The sequence below is a fragment of the Melanerpes formicivorus genome, unplaced genomic scaffold (genome assembly GCF_026170545.1).
Source record: "Melanerpes formicivorus ecotype bairdi unplaced genomic scaffold, bMelFor1.0.p_v2 SCAF_158, whole genome shotgun sequence".
NCBI lineage: Eukaryota > Metazoa > Chordata > Aves > Piciformes > Picidae > Melanerpes > Melanerpes formicivorus.
Genome location: NW_027142510.1, coordinates 118,264 through 139,154, shown reverse-complemented (window position 1 = coordinate 139,154; position 20,891 = coordinate 118,264). Strand labels below are relative to the sequence as shown.

The 20,891-nt window shown below is 57.3% G+C and overlaps 1 protein-coding gene across 2 annotated transcripts; it reads left to right on the top strand.

Annotated features, from left to right (window-relative positions):
- Nucleotides 1-776: 776 nt before the first annotated feature.
- Nucleotides 777-20,288, top strand: LOC137457063 (methanethiol oxidase-like). 2 transcript variants are annotated; one of them, XM_068168853.1, is made up of 12 exons: nt 777-1,010; nt 4,772-4,822; nt 5,750-5,862; nt 7,545-7,730; nt 8,779-8,899; nt 10,467-10,649; nt 10,749-10,927; nt 13,943-14,021; nt 15,405-15,526; nt 17,117-17,209; nt 18,488-18,606; nt 19,557-20,288. In XM_068168853.1, exons 1-12 carry the CDS (start codon nt 1,007-1,009, stop codon nt 19,717-19,719), a joined length of 1,413 nt encoding a protein of 470 aa, XP_068024954.1. In that variant the 5' UTR covers nt 777-1,006; the 3' UTR covers nt 19,720-20,288. The 2 variants fall into 2 exon arrangements, with proteins under 2 accessions (XP_068024954.1, XP_068024952.1); XM_068168851.1 differs by having other exon boundaries at nt 4,769-4,822.
- The last annotated feature ends 603 nt before the right edge of the window (nt 20,289-20,891 follow it).

The following is a 20,891-nucleotide window of genomic DNA, read 5'->3' as shown; positions in this document are numbered from 1 at the left end:
GCAGACCCTTGGGGCCTTCCTGGCCACCAGGGCACCTTGCTGCTCCAAGGGAGAACTTGCTGTCCCCCAGGACTCCAAGGGTCTTCTCCATGGAGCTGCTTCTCACCAGCTCACCCCCTAGCCTGCTGCTCATGTGCAGTGACCAGACAGTGGTTCCTGGTGCGTGGGGTTGAGACATTGGAGGCTGCCAAACCTGCCCTGACCTGCCTGGATTCCTGGAGAGCTTAAAGCCCTGCCCAGGATCAGGAGCTCAGCAGAACCTTTATTTAGAATAAACTTTATTTAGAATAAACCAAACCAGGTTGGAAGAGACCTTCAAGATCATCGTGTCCAACCCATCAATGAATCCAACCCACCCAAACAGCTAACCCATGGCACCAAGCACCCCATCAAGTCTCCTCCTGAACACCTCCAGGGATGGTGACTCCACCACCTCCCCAGGCAGCCCATTCCAATGGGCAATCACCCTCTCTGTGCAGAACTTCTTCCTAACGTCCAACCTGAACCTCCCCTGGCACAGCCTGACACTGTGTCCTCTTGTTCTGGTACTGGCTGCCTGGGAGAAGAGAACTCTTCCCGTGGGAAGCCGCCGGCTCGTTGGGCAGCGGGGCAGTGAGTAGGAGGGTTCCAAACACCCCGGGAAAGCTCCGGGACGCGAGCAGCTGAAGGAGGTGCTGCAGAGCAGCCTCCAGCAGCCCTGGGGAGCTGCGTGCCCGGCCGCGGCCCCTGCGCCGGATCCTCCCCTTGGGCAGAGCCTCCCTGCCCTCCGCACCGCCCAGCGCCGCGGGCGCCGACCCCGGCCGGGCGCCTTCGCTGCCCGCAGCTCCTCTGCCCGCAGTTCCTCTGCCCGCGGTTCCTCTGCCCGCGGTTCCTCTGCCCGCGGTTCCTCGGCCAGCAGTTCCTCGGCCAGCAGCTCCTCTGCCCGCAGCTCCTCTGCCCGCGGTTCCTCGGCCAGCAGCTCCTCTGCCCGCAGCTCCTCTGCCTCCCGTTCCACCTGCCAGCCGCCATGGGTAAGAGATCCAGCGGCGCGCCCGGAGGGATCTGCTGCCCTGGGGAGGCAGCCGGCGGGGGCCAGGGCGGCTGTCAGTGGGGAGAGCCGTGGGGCCGGAGTTCAGCTTGGCCACTGCTGTGCTTTGAAGGGTTGACTGGCAGCGCTGGGCGCCGATTATCTCCTTAAACGCCACTTTTTGGCCACCGAATGCCTCTTTTTTTTGCTGTTTATGCCATTTTATTGTCTTTTCTGTCTCTTCTTTCTTTTTGCCTTTAAGTGCCACTTTTTCACCCTCCAGTGGCAAAGAATTTGGGCTCACTGCTGTGGTTGGTTGTGAACCTGGAGGGTGCTTGGGAAGGTCTCTAAGCAGCAGGCAGCAGAGCTGAGGAACAGAGTTCAGCAACTTTCTGGTTAGGTTTTTGTTGTGCCAGCCCCTGGGTGTTGCTGTGGGTGCTCAGTTTGGGTTGCAAGGGAAGGAAGCAGAAGGAGGGGACTGAAGGAGATGGTTTCTAGTGATAGGGGAAGGTCTTTGAGCTGGGAGAGGGGAGATTGAGACTGGAGATGAGGAAGAAATTCTGTAGTGAGGCTGGGGAGAGCCCGGCACAGGCTGCCCAGGGAGGCTGTGGCTGCCTCCTCCCTGGAGGTGTTCCAGGCCAGTTGCAGCCCAGTGCCATGGGCAGGTACACCTCCCACCAGCCCAGGCTGCCCAAGGCCTCCAAGAAACTCTGCCTTGGGGTTTGTGAGCTGGGGTGGTGACAGTGCTGCCATGCTCTGCTCAGGTCACCTGGCAGTGAGTTAACTGCTGCAGGTTGGACTCCATGATCTTTGAGGTCTCTTCCAACCTTAGTGATACTGAATACCTGGCTCTGGGGAGCAGGGCTTAGGTTTGCCATTAGGAGAAAATGCTTCACTTACAGGGTGCTCAAAGACTGGCCCAGGCTGCCCAGGGGGGCTGTTGAATCCCTGCCCCTGGAGGGGTTTCAGAGCCACAGAGGTGTGACACTCAGGGCCATGGACTAGCCCCAGCCTTGGCAGAGCTAGAGGCTGGGTGGACCAGATGATCTGAAAGGCCTTTTCCAACAACAGGATTCTCTTTTAACTAGCAGAACCCCATCCTCAGTCTACCTGGATGCTTGGTGGGCTCAGAGGCAGGACAGGAGCAGGTCTGGATGCACTAAGTGTAGAAGGCCAGGCTGGAGAAGAAGGGCTACCAGGGAGACCTCAGAGCAGCCTGCCAGCAGCTGAAGGGGCTCCAGGAGCGCTGGGGAGGGACTGCTCAGGAGGGCTTGGAGTGACAGAACAAGGGGCAGTGGTCTGGAGCTGGAGCAGGAGCTGTTTAGGTTGGACATCAGGAGAAGTTCTGCACACCAAGAGACAGAGAAAGGTTGAGCTGGATGAGCTTGAAGACCTTTTGCAACCAAACCAATTCCACGATTCTACCTTAAAGCTTCAAGCAGGCTGCTGGTTGGTGGCAGCAAGGTGCTCTTGGCAGTGTGGAGGATCAGCTCTGGGGCTTCTCCTCCCCAAAGCTCATTAAAGGTTGCTTGCTTGGTACTTAGAAAAATTGTTCTCCTGCAGGGACCTGCAGCTTTGGCTGTGCCTGGTCATGGCTGTGGCCTGGCTGGGCTGCTTCCCCCTCCCCTTCCCCCCCAGTTTGTGCCTCTTCAGCAGTTTGCTGGGAGCCTTCCACAACCCTCCCTCCATTGTCAGGATTTAGGCAGCTGGGGCCCACACCTTCACTTCAGAGAACCTGCTGTTTACTCATGCTCTCCAACAAGCCAAGCTTGGCCCAGATTTGCTCTGCCTCACCTGAGGCTCTCTGCAGAGCAGCCTCATTTATTGTCACAGCTCTCCTCAGCAGCCTCTCTGAAGTGCCCTGGCTCTATTCCCAGCTTGTCTGAAAAGGGCTGAGGGACCCTGCTGCCACAGTGCCACAACCAAGAAGCCCTTCCTGCTCCTTTCCTTTGTTCCCTGCTGGGAACCCCAACCTGGCCAAGAACTCCAATTTCATAGATTCATGGAGTGGGTTGGAAGGGAGCTCAAAGCTCAGCCAGCTCCAACCCCCTGCCATGGGCAGGGACCCCTCCCACCAGCCCAGGCTGCTCAAGGCCTCATCCAGCCTGGCCTTGAGCACCTCCAGGGAGGGGGCAGCCACAATTTCCTTGAGCAACCTATTCCAGAGTCTCCCCACCCTGGTACTGAAGAACTTCCTCAGCTCCAAACCATTCCCCCTTGTCATGTCTCCAGACACCCTCAGGAAAACTCCCTCTGCAACTTTCCTGTAGGATCCCTTCAGCTATTGGGAGGCAGCTCTGAGGTCCCCCTGGAGCCTTCTCCAGGCTGCACAGCCCCAGCTCCCTCATCCTGGCCTCACAGAAGAGCTGCTCCAGCCCTTGGATCACCTTTGTGGCCTCCTCTGGGCTCTCTTCAGCAGCTCTGTGTCCTTCTGCTGCTGGGGACAGCAGAGCTGGAGGCAGGATTGGAGGTGAGGTCTGAGCAGAGCAGAGCCAAGGGGCAGAGTCCCCTCTCCTGCCCTGCTCCCCACACTGCTCTGGCTGCAGCCCAGGAGCAGTGTGTGAGGGTTTTAGGTGCCTGAGCACAGATGCTGATCGTGGTGGTGTAAAGGCTGTTGTGAACGAGTTGCTGCAGATCCCAGCCTGATGGCAAACCTCTCAGGCTGTGTTTACAAGCCAGCTTGGCACAGCCTGGCATGGGAAGGCCTCAGCAGGTATCTGCAGGCAGTTGGAGAACAAAAGAGGGTTGGAACAAGATCAGAGAGAAAGCAGGAAGAGATGTGTGTGTGGAGAATGAAAAGGGAACATTCATCATAGACTCATGGGATGGTGCTGCTGGAAGGGACCTCTGGAGATCATCCAGCTCAGCCCCCTGCCAAAGCAGGGGCAGCCAGGGCAGGTCATACAGGGACACAGCCAGGTGGGGTTGGAGGCTCTCCACACAAGGAGACAAAGACCTGGAAGGATGAGACAGGGGCTGATGGATTTAAGCTTCATTGCCCTTCCCTGGCCCTGCTCCAGCCCTCAAAGTCTTTCTGGCAGCAAAGAGCCCGAAGCTGACCCCAGTATTGCAGCTGTGGCCTCCCCAGTGCCCAGCCCAGGGGCACCATCCCTGCCCTGCTCCTGCTGCCCACACTGTGGCTGCTTCAGGCCAGGTTGCTGCTGCCCTTCCTGGCCCCCTGGGCACCCCTGGCTCCTCTCCAACTGCTGGCAAGCAGCACCCCCAGGTTCTTGAGAGTTTTGCTTGGGTATTGTCACCACCTTGCTGTCTCCTTCCTTGGTGGCTTCTCCTGTCCCATTCTGTGCTCCAGGTGTTCTGGGAGGCAGCATCACTTTCCCTGGGAGGGATCAGAGATGTTGTCAAAGTGGAGGGCAGGCTGGGCAGGATGTGACTCCCTCCTTGCTCAGGAAGGGCTGCCCACAGTGGGGTCCATCCCAAGGACAGGATGAAGCCTGAGTCTCCAGTGGTGGCCTTGGCAGTGCTGGCTTAATGGTTGGACTCAATGACCTTTAGGGCTCTGTTCAACCTAAATGCTGAGGCTTGGCCTGGATGACCTTTAAAGGTCCCTTCCAACCCAGCCCATTCCTGCCAGCAGGTTTATTTTCAGCAGCTCAAGGAACCTCAGCACTGGGGGGAGTCAGCAAGACTCTGGGGTCCTTGGCAGGGTGAGGATGGGGTCTAAGAGTTGAATGCAAGCCCAAGCCCCAGCTGGGGGAAGTGGGCTGCAGATCTAAAGACTTGTCTGTTTTCTCCTCCAATCAGCAGAATGTGGAGCCTGTGGCCCAGGATATGCAACTCCTCTGGATGCCATGAAAGGCAAGTACTGGGATGTCTGCTCCAAAGCCAGGCCATCAGCAGAGGATGGTCTCAAGTTCAAAGATGCCTTCTGGGGTGGCTCATTGATGAGCAAGGCCAAAGAGACTTCAAAGAGCAGAAGAGTTTGGTTCCTTTGGCAGCCAAGCTCTGGGCAGAGCCTTTGAGCTCTTACCCTGAGTCCTGCTGAGGTTTGAAGTGCTGCCACACCACTTCTCCTGTCTTCCCATGCTGCAAAGAATGGATTTGCTTTAAGAACACTGGGGCAAGAGGTTGACCTAAACCGTCCTCCAGCTGGGATGGAGACCTTTAGGTGCACCCCTTAGGTTCTGCCATGACAACAATGCCCATTAGGACACCAGAGGGGGAAGGAGGAGTCAGGGTTTTGTGTGGCAAGAGGTTAGTGCAAGATTCTCATCCACTTACAGCTGCAGGAGAGGATCCCCTCCTCTCCCCAGGAAGCATCTGCTCTTCTCAGCAGTGCCTGGCTAAATCCTGACCCTCACCAAAGCTCCTGAGGCATTCTGCTGGAGCCTTTCATGGTGGCAGAACTGCTCTCTGAGGCCTTGGAGAGCTTCAGCCTTGTCCTGAGCAGGCTTTTGGCAGAGGTGGACTGAACATTGGACAGCTACCACTTGGGCCACCAGGGGAGGGAGAAGCTTGCCATGGCAGGGTGGTCACCAGCACTGCCCTGCTCCAGGAAAAGAGCCCAGAGCAGCCCCAGAGGCTCCTGCAGTAGGTAGGCACAGCCCCACTGCTGGGTCACCCTCTGGTTGCTCCAGCCACTCACTCCTGGTGTGGCTCTGCACCATGGGGAATCCTCAGTTTAGAGAGGAGGAGGTTAAAGCCAGGGAGAATTGCCTCCAGGCTGGGCACAGCTTGTTGGGAAGTGGTTTCTGGGTGTCACTAACAAGAGTTGTGCCTTGCAAGGGCCCCGGGAGGAGATTGTCTACGTGCCCTGCATCTACAGGAACACTGGCAGGGACAAGCCTGACTACCTGGCCACTGTGGATGTGGACCCCAAATCCCCAAGCTACTGTCAGGTAGGGTGGCCCCCAGGCCAGGGTTGGATATTTGCTGTCACCTCTTCAGTTTTGGGCAGAAGCATGGAGCTGAGCAGTGTTTGCAAACAGCTGAAGGGTGGGGGGCAGGAGGAAGGGGCCAAGCTCTGTCAGTGGTGGCCTGTGATGGGACAGGGGGGCAAGGGGCACGAGGTGGAGGCCAGGAGGTTCTGGCTGAGCAGGAGGAGGAGAAAGTTGTTTGGTGTGAGGGTGCTGGAGGCCTGGAGCAGGCTGCCCTGAGAGGTTGTGGAGTCTCCTGGTGTGGAGAGCTTCCAACTGTACCTGGATGTATCACAGTATCCAGATAATCACAGGATCAGTCAGGGCTGGAAGGGACCACAAGGATCAGCCAGTCCCAACCCCCCTGCCATGGGCAGGGACACCCCACACTAGAGCAGGCTGCCCAGAGCCTCATCCAGCCTGGGCTTAAACACCTCCAGGGACAGGGCCCCAACCACCTCCCTGGCCAACCCATTCCAGGTTGGTGAAGAACTTCCTCCTCACCTCCAGCCTGAATCTCCCCACCTCCAGCTTCATTCCATCCCCCCTAGTCCTATCACTACCTGAGATCCTGAGCAGTCCTTCCCCAGCCTCCCTGCAGCCCCCTTCAGATCCTGGAAGGCCACAAGGAGGTCTCCTCAGAGCCTTCTCTCCTCCAGTGTTCCTGTGTGAGCTGCCCTGGGTGCCCATGCCCAGGCACTGGGGTTGCAGTGGATGAGCTCCAAAGATCCCTTCCAGCCCCACCTTGCTTTGGTGTGAGGGTGCAGCCTGAGCTCTCTGGAGAGATCCTGGCTGGAGCTGGAGGCAGCAGAACCACCCCCTCATGTTGGTTCTTAATTCATCAGCTTTACAGAAACTGGAGAGCCCAAACTTGTACCTCAGGGTTTCATACATTCATAGAATGGGTTGGAAGGGGTCTTAAAGCTCAGCCAGCTCCAACCCTCTGCCATGGGCAGGGACCTCTCCCACCGGCCCAGGCTGCTCCAGGCCTCATCCAGCCTGTCCTGGAACACCTCCAGGGGGGAGGCAGCCACAGCCTCCCTGGGCAGCCTGTGCCAGGCTCTCCCTACCCTCACTGTCAAGAATTTCTTCCTCATCTCCAGTCTCAACCTGACCAGGTCTGGGTTCAGCCACCAGCACACCTGACATGCAGCAAAGGCTCTGCAGACACCGCGTCCAACCTTCTCCCACTTCCCAGCTGCAGCTCTGTCTCAGCCTGGGGCTGCTTCCTGAGTAACAAACATTGGGCTCCCCACGGCCAGAAGGACATTGAGGGCTGGAGCAGGGCAATGAAGCTGGGGAAGGGTCTGGAGAACTGGGCTGGGGGTGGTGAGGCTGGAGAAGAGGAGCCTGAGGGAGACCTGATAGCTCTCTACAGCTCCCTGAGAGGGGGCTGAGGCAGGTGGGGGCTGGGCCCTTCTGCTAAAGGACAAGGGTCAAAGGAAGAGGAAATGGCCTGAGATTGCCCCAGGGGAGGTTCAGGTTGGCCATGAGGAACAATTTGTGCCCTGCAGGAGTAGCCAGGCCCTGGCAGAGGCTGCCCAGGGAGGTGGTGGAGTTCCCATGCCTGGAGGTGCTGAGGAGCCCTGGGGCTGTGGCGCTGGGGCCGGGGTCTGGTGGGCTGGATGCCCTCGGGGGGTCTCTGACTCTGTGACTCTCTGCAGGTGATCCATCGCCTGCCCATGCCCAACCTGAGGGATGAGCTGCACCACTCTGGGTGGAATTCCTGCAGCAGCTGCTTTGGGGATGCCACAAAGAAGAGGAACCGACTGATCCTGCCCAGCTTCATCTCCTCCCGCGTCTATGTGGTGGACGTGGGGACGGACCCCCGAGCTCCCAGGCTCCACAAGGTCTGTTGGAGGGCAGCTCCATGGGGAGGGATGTGGGAGTCCTGTTGGACAACAGGGTAACCATGAGCCATCAAGGTGGCCTTCTGGTCAGGAAGGCCCCAAGGGTCTCCTGGGTGTGTCAAGAAGAGTGTGGCCAGCAAAGCAGGGAGGTTCTGCTGCCCCTCTGCTCTGCCCTGGGGAGGACACCTCTGGAGTGCTGGGGCCAGGGCTGGGCTCCCCAGTTCAAGAGGGGCAGGGAACTGCTGAAGAGGGCACAGCAAAGGGCTGTGAAGATGCTGATGGGACTGGAACAGCTCTGAGATGAGGACAAGCTGAGGGACTTGGGACTTTGGAGCTTGGAGAGGAGCAGCCTGAGGGGGATCTGATCAATCCTGATCAATACTGCAAGGGTGGGGGACAGGAGGGTGAGACCAGTGACGACCAGTGGCAGGCCAAGGGCCATGGGGACAAACTGCACCATCAGAAGCTCCACCTGAACATGAGGAGGAACTTCTGGACCTGAAGGATGGTGAAGGCCTGGAGCAGGCTGCCCAGGGAGGTGGTGGAGTCTCCATCTCTGGAGAGGGCTTGGCAAGGGGTTTGGAGTAGATGATCTCTAAGGTCCCTTCTATGATTCTGTGATCCAGCTCCAACCCCCTGCCATGGGCAAGGACCCCTCCCACCAGCCCAGGCTGCTCAAGGCCTCATCCAGCCTGGCCTTGGACACCTCCAGGCAGCTGTAGCCTCCCTGGGTAACCTGTTGCAGGGTCTCCCCATGCTCACTCTCAAGAATTCTTTCCTCCAGTCAGGGTCTTCCTGCTGCATGATTCAGGCTGGGTTTAACCCCCTCAGCTCCTGCTGTTTATGTTCTTGAGGAGAATGAATCAATGTCCTGGATGGCCCAGAGGGCAGAGGAGAAGACAGGAGGTGGCAGGAACTCAAAGCACCAAAGGCCTCCCTCTCACATGTGAACCCTTCCTGTTCCTTCCTCATTCTGAAAGCTGAACTCTGGGGCTGGTATCCTGCAGTGGTCAGGGGAGCTGACAGCCATTCTCTGTCTGCATTCCAGATTGTTGAGCCAGTGGAGTTGTTCTGGAAGGGGAACCTGGCAAATCCTCACACTTCTCACTGTCTGGGCAGTGGTGACATCTTGATCAGCTGCCTGGGAGACCCTGCTGGCAATGGAAAAGGTATTTATCATCCCTTGGTCCTCCAGAAAGGGACTCAGTGTGGCAGGGTCCTGCTCCCAGAGCTAGAGGACTTGTGAAGACCTCCTCTGAGATCTCCAAGCCAGCCCTTTAGCTAACAGCAGAAGCAACACTTCAGCCACCAGCTATCGTCCCTGCTCTGCCACAGCAGCTTGGAGCTGCTGTGGAGGAACCTCTGGGGGGCTGGAGATGAGTTCAGCTTCCAGGGCTCACTGAAGAGAGCCAACTCCAGGGCTTAGGAGTGAGAAACCATCACCATGGGTTGGCAATGCCCTCCTGCAGCCCAGCAGGCAGCTGTGTGCTGGGCTGGATCCAGAGCAGTGTGAGCAGCAGGGCAAGAGGAGGGGATCCTGCACCTGGGACTCTGCTGAGACCTCACCTCCAATCCTGCCTCCAGCTCTGCTGTCCCCAGCAGCAGAAGGACACAGAGCTGCTGAAGAGAGTCCAGAGGAGGCCACAAAGATGATCCAAGGGCTGGAGCAGCTCTGCTATGAGGCCAGGCTGAGGGAGCTGGGGCTGTGCAGCCTGGAGAGAAGGCTCCAGGGAGACCTCAGAGCTGCTGCAGGACCTGCAGGGATCCTGCAGAGGGAGTTTTCCTGAGGGTTTCTGGAGACAAGGGGAAGTGGTTTGGAGCTGAGGAAAAAGTTCTCCAGTACCAGGATAGGGAGACTCAGGAGTGGGTTGCCTCCCCTGGGGGGTGTTCAAGGCCAGGTTGGATGGGGCCTTGAGCAGCCTGGACTGGTGTTGGAACTGGATGATCTCTGAGGTCCCTTCCAACCTGAGCCATTCCATGAACATTCCACTGGGATCCCTTTCAGCACAGAGCAAGGAAGACCTGCAGCCTGTGGCAGCTTAGTGCTTGTGACGTGGCCAGGAGAAATTCTGGTGCCACCCTGAAGTCCTGTTTGCCTCAAACCTCTTGAGCTAGTTTAGATTCTGTCTTCTGCTTAAAACTCAGCTGCAGAGGGCCTGGGAGCTACTGGAGAGAGTCCAGAGGAGGCTGGGAAGCTGCTGAGGGGCCTGGAGCAGCTCTGTGAGGAGCAAAGGCTGAGAGGCCTGAGGCTGAGAGGCTGGAGGGGAGCAGTCCCAGAGGGGATTTGCTGAATGCTCAGCAAGAGCTGCAGGGGCTGTGGGGGGCAAGAGGCTGGGGCTGGCATCTGCTCAGTGGTGCCCAGGGCCAGGCCAAGGGGCAAGGGGCACAAAGTGGAGGGCAGGAGGAGAAAGTTGTTTGGTGTGAGGCTGCTGGAGGTCTGGAGCAGACTGCCCAGAGAGGTTGTGGAGTCTCCTGGTGTGGAGAGCTTGCACACCCCCTGGGCACTGTGCTGCTGGGCAAGCTGCTGTGGGTGCCCTGCTGGAGCAGGGGGCTTGAAGGAGATGATCTCCAGAGCTCCCTTCCCACCTCTACCATCCTCTGATCCCAACCTTTTCCTCAAGCACAGAGCTGCCTTTTGCAGCCTGTTCTGAACCCCAACCTCTATGCTTGACTTTATTTAAAGCTGTGAATCTCTGCAGGGTGGCTTCAAACCTCTCTCTCTGCTTTCTCTACCAGCTGGCTTCATCCTGCTGGATGGGGAAACCTTTGAGGTGAAAGGGAACTGGGAGAAAGGGGAGAAGCTGCCCAGCCTGGGCTATGATTTCTGGTATCAACCCCGCCACAACGTCCTGCTGAGCACCGAGTGGGCCCCCCCCAAAGTCTTGGCAGATGGCTTCGACCCAGCTGATGTGGAGAGAGGTGAGGGAGGGTTTGGCTGTGCTCTTCCAAAGAGAAAGGCTTTTATCTCTCTGGGGTTAAAATTGCCTTTCCTGGCCTTATTTTCACCTGCCCCACCAGGGCACTACGGCAGCCACATCAACGTGTGGGACTGGAGCAGCCACCGCTTCCTCCAGGCAGTGGAGGTGGGGAGGGGCTCCATCCCTCTGGAGATTCGCTTCCTCCACAACCCAGAGGCTGCAGAAGGCTTTGTTGGCTGTGCTCTGAGCGGGGCTGTGCAGCGCTTCTACAAGACAGAGGTGAGTGTGGGGGAGGAGGCCCTGCACCGGCTTGCCCAGGGAGGTTCTGGCTGCCCCCTGCCCCCCAAGGCCAGGCTGGAGGAGGCCTTGTGATAGTAAGTGGAGACAAGAGTATCACAGTATCAGTCAGGGTTGGAAGGGACCACAAGAATCATCCAGTTCCAACCCTCCTGCCATGGACAGGGACACCCCACACTAGATCAGCCTGGCCAGAGCCTCAGCCAGCCTGGGCTTAAACACCTCCAGGGCTGGGGCCTCAACCACCTGCCTGGCCAACCCATTCCAGGGCTTCACCACTCTCATCCTCCTCACATCCAGCCTGAATCTCCCCACCTCCAGCTTCATTCCATTCCCCCTAGTCCTATCACTCCCTGAGATCCTGAGCAGTCCCTCCCCAGCCTTCCTGTAGCCCCCTTCAGATACTGGAAGGTCACAATGAGGTCACCTCGGAGCCTTCTCTCCTCCAGACTGAACAGCCCCAACTCCTTCAGTCTGTCCTCATAGGATAGGTCTCAGAGGAAAGGTTTTCAAGGCCCTCTCTTCCAAAGCATTGCTGTCTCACTGCACCTTCCCTGCTGCCAGCTGGGAGGCAACAGGAATGCATTCTTAGTGCCTGTGAGCTCTGTGCGAAGAAGGCAGTCCCAGCGGAGGGGAAGCAGCATACTGAAGTGTGCTTTGTGTCCCAACAGCACCCAGAGACCTGCAAGCAGAACTCCCTGCTGTGCAGAGAGCATTGCTGCAGGCAAGTGCATCTGCCACAGACAGCTGAGTTAGCTTCCAAAGCGCCCTGCAGCGGTCAGCTCTCCGGAGCCAGGACCTGCTCGAGGGGATGGGAGGCATGGGCACAGGGGATGTTCGGGTGGCCCTCAGCTGGCTGGACAGGAAACCTCAGCATTATGGTGTGGAAAGGACAATGGTTACCATCAGAAAAAAAAAAAAAGAGCTAATTGTATCAGTGGAAGGAAGCTGGAGGTGGGGAGATTCAGGCTGGAGATGAGGAGGAAGTTCTTCCCCATGAGAGTGGTGAAGCCCTTGAATGGGTTGGCCAGGCAGGTGGTTGGGGCCCCAGCCCTGGAGGTGTTTAAGAGCAGGCTGGATGAGGCTCTGGGCAGGCTGATCTAGTGTGGGGTGTCCCTGCCCAGGGCAGGGGGGTTGGAACTAGATGATCCTTGTGGTCCCTTCCAGTCCTGAGTGATACTATGATACTTGAGCAGCCTGGGCTGGTGGGAGGTGTCCCTGCCTGTGGTAGGGGGTTGAAACTGAATGAACTTTGAGGCCCCTTCCAACCCAAACCATGCTGTGAAAGAGGAGAAGAAAGAAGAAATGCTCCTGCCAGTGGTTAGGAGCATTGGAGACCACTTGAGGCAACCTCATCCACACTTGTGCTGAGGAAGGGGATGCAGGTTAGCCTCAGAGGCTGCTTCTCCTCCCCAAGCTGTCAGGTGGATGTGAAACAGGTTCCCAGTGCCAGGGGGTGCTGCCAGGGAAGAGCTGGAGGCCCAGGAGGGAGGGAAGGTGATGGAGCCATGGACGGGCAGTGAAGCTGTTGTCAGGACCCCAAGCTGCAGGAGATCAGCAGGCACAGAGACCTGTTGAGGTGGTGGTGTGGAGAGGCATCACGGACAGCCTCGGTGGAGGTGCCATCCTCACCTCTGCCAACTCTCCTGCAGTGTGCACAGCACCCTGGTACACAGCCTGGCCAGGCCCCTGCACCCTTTGCCTCTCCGCCCTCCGCCCAGTGACCAAAGGGTCCTGAAGCTGGAAGAAGCCCTCTAAGATCATCCAGCAGCCCAACACCACCAAACCTTCTTCCCAACTGCCAAAAGAGGATCAGGGACTGGAGCAGGGGGGGCTGAAGGCAGAGGAGCAGATGGTGAGCAGCACCAGGCTGCCATGGAAGTGAGGTGAGCCTGGGGCCTCCAGTGCCAGGGCTTGGTGAGGGAATCAGAATCATGGAATGGTTTCTGTTGGGTTTTCTAAGAGCAGCCAGTCCAACATCAACCCAACACCACCATGGCCACCAACCATGACCCCAATGCCATGTCTACATAATTTGAACAGCTCCAGTGATGGGGACTCCACCACCTCCCTGGGCAGCCTCTGCCAGTGCCTGACCACTGGCAGGACAGAAATTGTCCCTAATAACCCTCAGCCCTCAGGTCTCAGATGACTGAAACTGGCCAGTGTGGTCAGGGTCAGATGGAGGAACCTGGAAACTCCAGGCCTGGCAGCCTGACCTCAGTGCCAGGGGAAATGATGGAGCAAATCATCTTGGGGGCAATCACTGTGCACCTGAAGGATGGCCAAGGGCTCAGGCCCAGCCAACATGGATTCAGGAAGGGCAGATCCTGCCTCTCCAACCTGAGCTCCTTCCATGCCCAGCTGACTGCCTGGTGGATGTGGGGCAGGCTGTGGGGGAACTTTGCCTGGGCTTCAGCAGGGCCTTTGACACCATACCCCACAGCAAACTCCTGGCCAAGCTGTCAGCCCCTGGCTTGGACAGCAGCACTCTGAGCTACTCAGGTTAGGAAGGAGGTTGAGCTGCTGGAAGGTGTCCAGAGAAGGGCAACAAAGCTGGGGAGGGGTCTGGAGCACAGCCCTGTGAGGAGAGGCTGAGGGAGCTGGGGTTGCTCAGCCTGGAGAAGAGGAGGCTCAGGGGAGACCTTCTTGCTCCCTACAACTCCCTGAAAGGAGGCTGTAGCCAGGTGGGGGTTGGTCTCTTCTCCCAGGCACCCAGCACCAGAACAAGAGGACACAGTCTCAAGCTGTGCCAGGGGAGGTTTAGGCTGGAGGTGAGGAGAAAGTTCTTCCCAGAGAGAGTTGTTGGTCATTGGGATGTGCTGCCCAGGGAGGTGGTGGAGTCCCCATCCCTGGAGGTGTTCAGGAGGGGATTGGATGTGGCACTTGGTGCCATGGTCTAGTCATGAGGTGTTGGGTGACAGCTTGGACTTGATGATCTTTGAGGTTTTTCCAAGCTGGTTGATTCTATGATTCTCTCTCCTGTGCCTCCTGCAGAAGGGAGACTGGGCAGCAGAAAAGGTGATTGAAGTACCCAACAAGAAGGTGAAGGGCTGGCTGCTCCCTGACATGCCTGGTGAGTGTGTGGATCACCTTTGGGTGGTGTCCTCTCCAGTTCCTTTGTACAGGTGAGCCTTCTGCAAGCTCTCACCACAAATGGCAAACCCCCCCCACCCCTAAGAGTGCTCCCCTGGCTTGGCTTGTGTGAGAGTGCTGGAGGCTTGGAGCAGGCTGCCCAGAGGGGTTGTGGAGTCTCCCTCTCTGGAAACTTCCAAGATCCATGTGGATGTGATCCATCTCCTGCTGCAGCCAGGTTAGCCTGGCTCATGAGCTACCAAGCAGAAGATGGCTAGACCCCTGCTTCCACACAGCTCAGTGCTTGAAGTTGGTTCCTGTGGCCGGTTGACGTTGTCCCCTTAAGAAAGGGAATATGGTGGACGGAAGTTGGTAAACGGAAAGAATAATCTAAACTAATTTCATTGGAAGAGTGGAAGGAAGCATCTTCTGAACTGGGAGTGAGCTGGGAGTGAACTGGGCACTCCGGCACTCTATCTTCAGTCTTGCTTCCGCCTCTTCTTCGTGCTGCAGCTCTCTCTGTGCTGGGCTTTCTGCCAAGGCCTCGGCCTTGAAGACCAGATAAAGGCCGGTATTAACTCCCTTCCAATTAACACAAACTGCTTCTAACATTTTTTTTTTCTCTCTTTTCTTTCTCTTTCTATCCCACTCTGGGGAAAGGGGGAAAGAGGGGAGAGCGGAGGTGGGAAACCCCCCTCAGCAGAGGGGGGAACTCTCATTTCTGTGCTACTTTGTTGTATATCTTTGTATATATTGTAGATATTGTAAATTTGTAAATATTCCCCTGCATATCCTTCATTGCTTTGTAAATGTAAAGCTCCACTGCTTTGCTAATTCAGCTTGTGAGTTTTTTTTTCCTTTCCCTTCAATTTTTTTTTCTTTCCCCTTACTTACAAGGGGGAAGGGAGGAGGCTTCTTGGCCTTACCCTTCCAACCCACCACAGTTTCTCTTGGAGTTTGGGCCCTTCAGATGAGATCCCAGTGTCCAGGAATGTTCCTGGGAGTTCTGGCAGAGCCTGGAGCTCCTTTGGGTTTCCCAAGGTCAGAGAAGACCTCTGGAGAAGTCCAACCATCAACCCAACCCCACCCTGGCCCCAGGTGCCATTGCCACAGGTTTCTTGAACACCTCCAGGGATGGAACTCCAGCACCTCCCTGGGCAGCCTGTGCCAGTCCTTGACCACTCTTTCAAGAGACAGATTCCTCATGGCCAACCTGACCCTCCCCTGGGGCAATCTCAGGCCGTTTCCTCCCCTGTTTGTCTCTGAATGCTTTCTTCTGAAGCTCCTATGAGCAGAACTTTGGCAGACATCAATCACCTTTGTGCTCTTGGCTGCTGCTGGTCCTGACCATTTCCTGGCTGTCCTGCTGCCTCTTTCCTTGCAGGTCTCATCACTGACATCCTGATCTCCCTGGACGACAGGTTCCTGTACTTCAGCAACTGGCTGCACGGCGACATCCGCCAGTACGACATCTCTGACACCCGCAGACCCAGGCTGGTGGGGCAGGTGAGGCAGCAGCAGAGGGCCTGCCACACACCACAGCAGTGCAGGCTGCTGCTTTCCCTCTCTCTTGAGAGAAGGAAATCATAGAATGATAGAATTGGTTGGGTTGGAGAAGACCTCCTAAGGTCATTCAATCCGATGTCAACCCCACCATGGCCACCGTGGTGGGGCCTGGGGATATTTGGAGAGCTCCCAAACACAGAGGGACCTGGGGGTGCTGATTGACAGCTGCCTAAACATGAGCCAGCAGTGTGCCCAGGTGGCCAAGAGGGCCAATGGCATCCTGGCCTGCATTAGGAATAGTGTGGCCAGCAGGAGCAGGGAATTCATTGTGCCCCTGGACTCTGCATTGGTTAGGCCACACCTTGAGTACTGTGTCCAGTTCTGGGCTCCTCAGTTTAAGAAGGACATTGAGAGACTTGAAGGTGTCCAGAGAAGGGCAACAAGGCTGGGGAGGGGTCTGGAGCACAGCCCTGTGAGGAGAGGCTGAGGGAGCTGGGGTTGCTCAGCCTGGAGAAGAGGAGGCTCAGGGGAGACCTTCTTGCTCTCTGCAACTCCCTGCAGGGAGGTTGTAGCCAGGTGGGGGTTGGTCTCTTCTCCCAGGCACCCAGCACCAGAACAAGAGGACACAGTCTCAAGCTGTGCCAGGGGAGGTTTAGGCTGGAGGTGAGGAGAAAGTTCTTCCCAGTGGGAGTTGTTGGTCATTGGGATGTGCTGCCCAGGGAGGTGGTGGAGTCCCCATCCCTGGAGGTGTTCAGGAGGGGATTGGATGTGGCACTGGGTGCCATGGTCTGGTCATGAGGTCTGTGGTGATAGGTTGGACTCTATGATCCTCGAGGTCTCTTCCAAGCTTGGTGAGACTGTGACACTGTGAGACTGTGGTTCTCCAGACCCTTCTCCAGCTCTGTTGCCCTTCTCTGGCCCTGCTCCAGCCCTTGATGTCCTTCTGGCAGTGAGGAGCCCAACCCTGACCCCAGGCTTGCAGCTGTGGCCTCAGCAGTGCCCAGCCCAGGGGCACAATCATAGAGTCACAGAATTGTCAGGGTTGGAAGGGACCTCAAGGCTCAGCCAGCTCCAACTCCCCTGCCCTGGCCAGGGACACCTCACACCCCAGCAGGCTGCTCACAGCCACCTCCAGTCTGGCTGCCAACACCTCCAGGGCTGAGGCTTCCACCACCTCCCTGGGCAGCCTGTGCCAGGCTCTCACCACCCTCCTGGGGAACAACTTCTTCCTCACATCTAATCTCAATCTCCCCACTTCCAGTTTTGCTCCATCCCCCCCAGCCCTCTCCCTCCCTGACACCCTCAAAAGTCCCTCCCCAGCTTTCTTGGAGCCCCCTGCAGATCCTGGAAGGCCACAAGAAGGTCTCTTTGGCGCCTTCTCCTCTCCTGTGCCCTGCTCCTGCTGGCCACACTGTAGCTGTTCCAGGCCAGGCTGCTGGTGGCCTTCTTTGCCACCTGGGCACCCCCTGGCTCTTCCCCAGCTGCTTGCACCCAGCACCCCCAGTTTCTTGAGAGTTTTGTTTGCATGTTGTAACCATCTTGCTGTCTCCTTCCTGTGGTGGCCTCCCCTGCTCCATTCCTGTGCTCCAGGTGTTCCTGGGAGGCAGCATCACTAAAGGTGGGGCTGTGACTGTGGTGGAGGACAAGGAGCTGCAGTGCCAGCCAGAGCCCTTTGTGATCCAGGTGAGTTTTCCTGCTCCACTTTCTCAGTGATCTCATTGACCCATGTGCCACCTCCCCCTTGCTCCTTGGTTACTCCTGTACCCTGTGCAGCTGTGTCTGAGCTGGCTTGTGCCTCAGAGCAACAACCTGGGCAGGATGCTGGTGGCTCCTGGTGGTCTTCTGGGTTCCTGCTGGAGCAGGACAAGCTGTTCAAGTGCCCTGAAGCCTGAGTCATGGCATCTTCCCTGCTTCTGTCAAGCAGCTGACTCAGTCTGCACTCACCCTTCTGCCACCACTGCAGCAGTGGATGCTTGAAGCCCTGAACCAGCTCATTCTGATGTGTGACAAATGACAGAACATTAATTGTCCCTGCTCCTTGTCTGTGTCCATTGATGTCCCCCACTGCCAAGGGAGGTACCTGTGGTCATGGACTGAATGTGGTCACAGCTAAGATCTTTTGGCCACCAAAAGCAGTTTCAGGAAGCTCCACTGGCTGCAGTGTGTGGCCCAGCTGCAGTACAGACCTGTCCTTACTTGTCACTCTGTTGGGCCACCCACCCCTTGGCTGTTTTCTGACCTTTCTGGCCCAGTACAGCAGCAGGAACCCTTCAGCCCTTACTTCTGCCATGACTGCTTCTGTCAGGTCATAGAGTTGTGGTTGGGTTGGAAGGGGCCTCAAAGCTCAGCCAGCTCCAACCCCCTGCCATGGGCAGGGACCCCTGCCACCAACCCAGCTTGCTCAGGGCCTCATCCAGCCTGGCCTTGAACTCCTCCAGGCAGGAGGCAGCCACAGCCTCCCTGGGCAGCCTGTGCCAGGCTCTCCCCAGCCTCACTCTCAAGAATTTCTTCCTCATCTCCAGGCTCAGTCTCCCTTCTCCCAGCTCAAAGCCATTGCCTCTTATCCTGGCACTCCCAGCCCTTGTCCAAAGTCCCTTCCCAGCTCTCCTGGAGCCTCTTCAGCTCTAAGGTCTCCCTGGAGCCTTCTCTTCTCCAGGCTGAACAGCCCCAGCTCTCCCAGCCTGTCCCCACAGGGGAGGTTCTGCAGACTTCTGCTCATCTTGGTGGCCTCCTCTGGCCCCTCTCCAGCAGCTCCAAGTCTCTCTTGTGCTGGGGGCCCCAGCAGTGCTGCAGGTGGGGTCTGAGAAGAGTAGAGCAGAGGGGCAGAATCCCCTCCCTGCTTTCCCTGCTTTGGCCTCAGCCCAGCAGAGCGCTGGCTCTGGGCTGCTGGTTGCTGTTGCCTTACTGCTGCATTTCTTTGGCAGCTCACCTGCAGCACCTTGTTCTCTGCTTCAATTTTAGGGGAAGAAAGTGCCAGGTGGCCCCCAGATGATCCAGCTTAGCTTGGATGGGAAGAGGCTGTATGTCACCACCTCTCTCTACAGTGGCTGGGACAAGCAGTTCTACCCAGAGCTTGTCAAGTAAGAGCCCTGTGGGCAACAGGGGTGAGGGGACAAGAGGTGATGGAGCTGGAGGTGTTCCTGCACCAGCTGGTGGGCAGAGTGGGCTTCACCAAAGAGCCTGGCTCCACCTCTAGGTGAGGGTGGCAGGAGGAGTCTGCTCCTTCTCTGGAGACTTCCAGGACCCATCTGGATGTGTTCCTGTGTGAGCTGCCCTGGGTGATCCTGCTTTGGCAAGAGGAGGTGGGGTGGGCTGGATGGTCTCCAGATGCCTCTTCCAACCCCAACCATTCTGTGGTTCCACTCTGGAATGAAAGGAAGGAGAAGCTCTTGCAGATGGGCACAGAAGGGCTCTGCACAGCCTCTCTGTTCCTGTCACAGCAGTAGCTGCTCAGGGTCCCTAATTCACAGAATCAAGGCATTGATTGGGTTGGAGAAGATGTCCAAGGTCATCCACTCCAACATCAGCACCACCAGGGCCCAGCTGCCATGGCCACAGGGCTCTGGAACCCCTCCAGGGATGGGGACTCCACCACCTCCCTGGGCAGCCTGTGCCAGGCCCTGACCACTCCTGCAGGACACAAATTGTTCCTCATGGCCAATCTGAACCTCCCCTGGGGCAACTTGAGTTCATCTCCTCTTGTCCTGTCCCTTGTTTCTTGGCAGAAGAACCCAACCCCCCGCTGTCTCCAGCCTCCCCTCAGGGAGGAAACAGTGGGGTCTCCCTCAGCCTCCCCTTCTCCAGACCAACCACACCCAGGTCCCCAGTCCTGTTCTCCAGAGCCTTCCCCATTTCTGCCTGGAGCTTGCAGCTCTCCCTGAGGTGCTGCAGCGCCCCTTGGTGGCCTGCTGAGGACCATTTGGGTGCTGGGATTCTTCCCCTTTTCCAGCAAACCCTGCCCAGATCCGCAGGGGCACAGCAAGGAGCACAAGCTCCCTTCTCCCAAGCTCCATTTCCTTCTCTTCCCCAGGCAGGGATCTGTTATGCTGCAGATTGATGTGGACTCTGACAGAGGTGGCTTGAAAGTGAATCCAAACTTCCTGGTGGATTTTGGGAAGGAACCTGATGGGCCTGTCCTGGCTCATGAGATTCGCTACCCTGGTGGAGACTGCACCTCTGACATCTGGCTCTAGGCCTTGCCAGCAGCCTTTTGCTTCTGGGCTTTCCTTGCTTCCTCTTGCTTTCCTCCCTCCCTCCTTTCTCCACCCTCCACTCCTCTTTCCTAGAGGTGAACTTGGGTCATTTGGAACTTTGTCCCCTCTCTCAGTTGAGACTTCCACCAGGCTAAGCCACAGAGGCTCCACTTCCTCCTCCCTCTGAGGCAGCCAAGGGAATCCTCTGAGATGTGACACTCAGCTCATGGTCTCCACTCCTTCCCCTTGCACAAAGCCCTCTGCAGTCACTCAGTTCCAAGGATTTTAAGGACTCTCTGGCTGCTTTAGTGGCACTTGGGTGAAGAAGCTGGTCCTAGATAACCCCCCCCCCCCCAGAAGGATACATTCCATGAGCTTGCCCAGAGCAGGAGTGTCCTGCCCCTTGCAAAGCTTCCTTTGCTCATGAAGTCATCAAGGGCCTTCCAGCAGACAAAACATGAACCTCCCACACCTCTACCTGTAGCCACATCCTCCTGGAGCTGGGGTAGATTTGAGCCTTTCTGCAGGGCTGGGAAAAGGAATCAACAATAAAATTGTTCTTTGAGGCAGGTGAAGCTGCACCTCTGTTCTTTTCAGACCTCCAAGGTCATCCACTCCAACATCAACCCAGCACCACCGTGGCCACCAAGCCCTGGCCCCAGGTTTCTTCAACACCTCCACAGATGGGAACTCCACCACCCGCCCTGGGCAGCCAGTGCCAGTCCCTGACTGCTCTTGCAGGGCAGAACTTGTTCCCCTGCAGAACCCTGTCAACTCCTGCAGTGCCAGCAGACCCCTGCAGAACCTGGTGGACCATGATGGACCCCTACAGACCACTGCAGACCTCTACAGACATTAGCAGATAGCCACAGACCCCTGTAGACATCTGCACAGCTCTACAGACATCAACACAACCCTGCAGACTTCTGCAGGTACCTGTGTACCTCCTCTACAGGACTCTGTGACCTCTGCAGACCACCCCCCGGACCCCTGCAGACAGTCAGAACGGTGCCCAGAGCTCTGGGCTGGCCCTTCCCTTGCAGTGGGTGCAGCCATTCCTAAGCAGCTGGAAGAAGTGTGTTTTCTGGGCCAAGCAGACACAAAGCAAAAGGAGCAGCCCAGACCCACGCTGCCTTTTCCCATAGTGTGATCCAGGAGAAAGTCCTTATGAG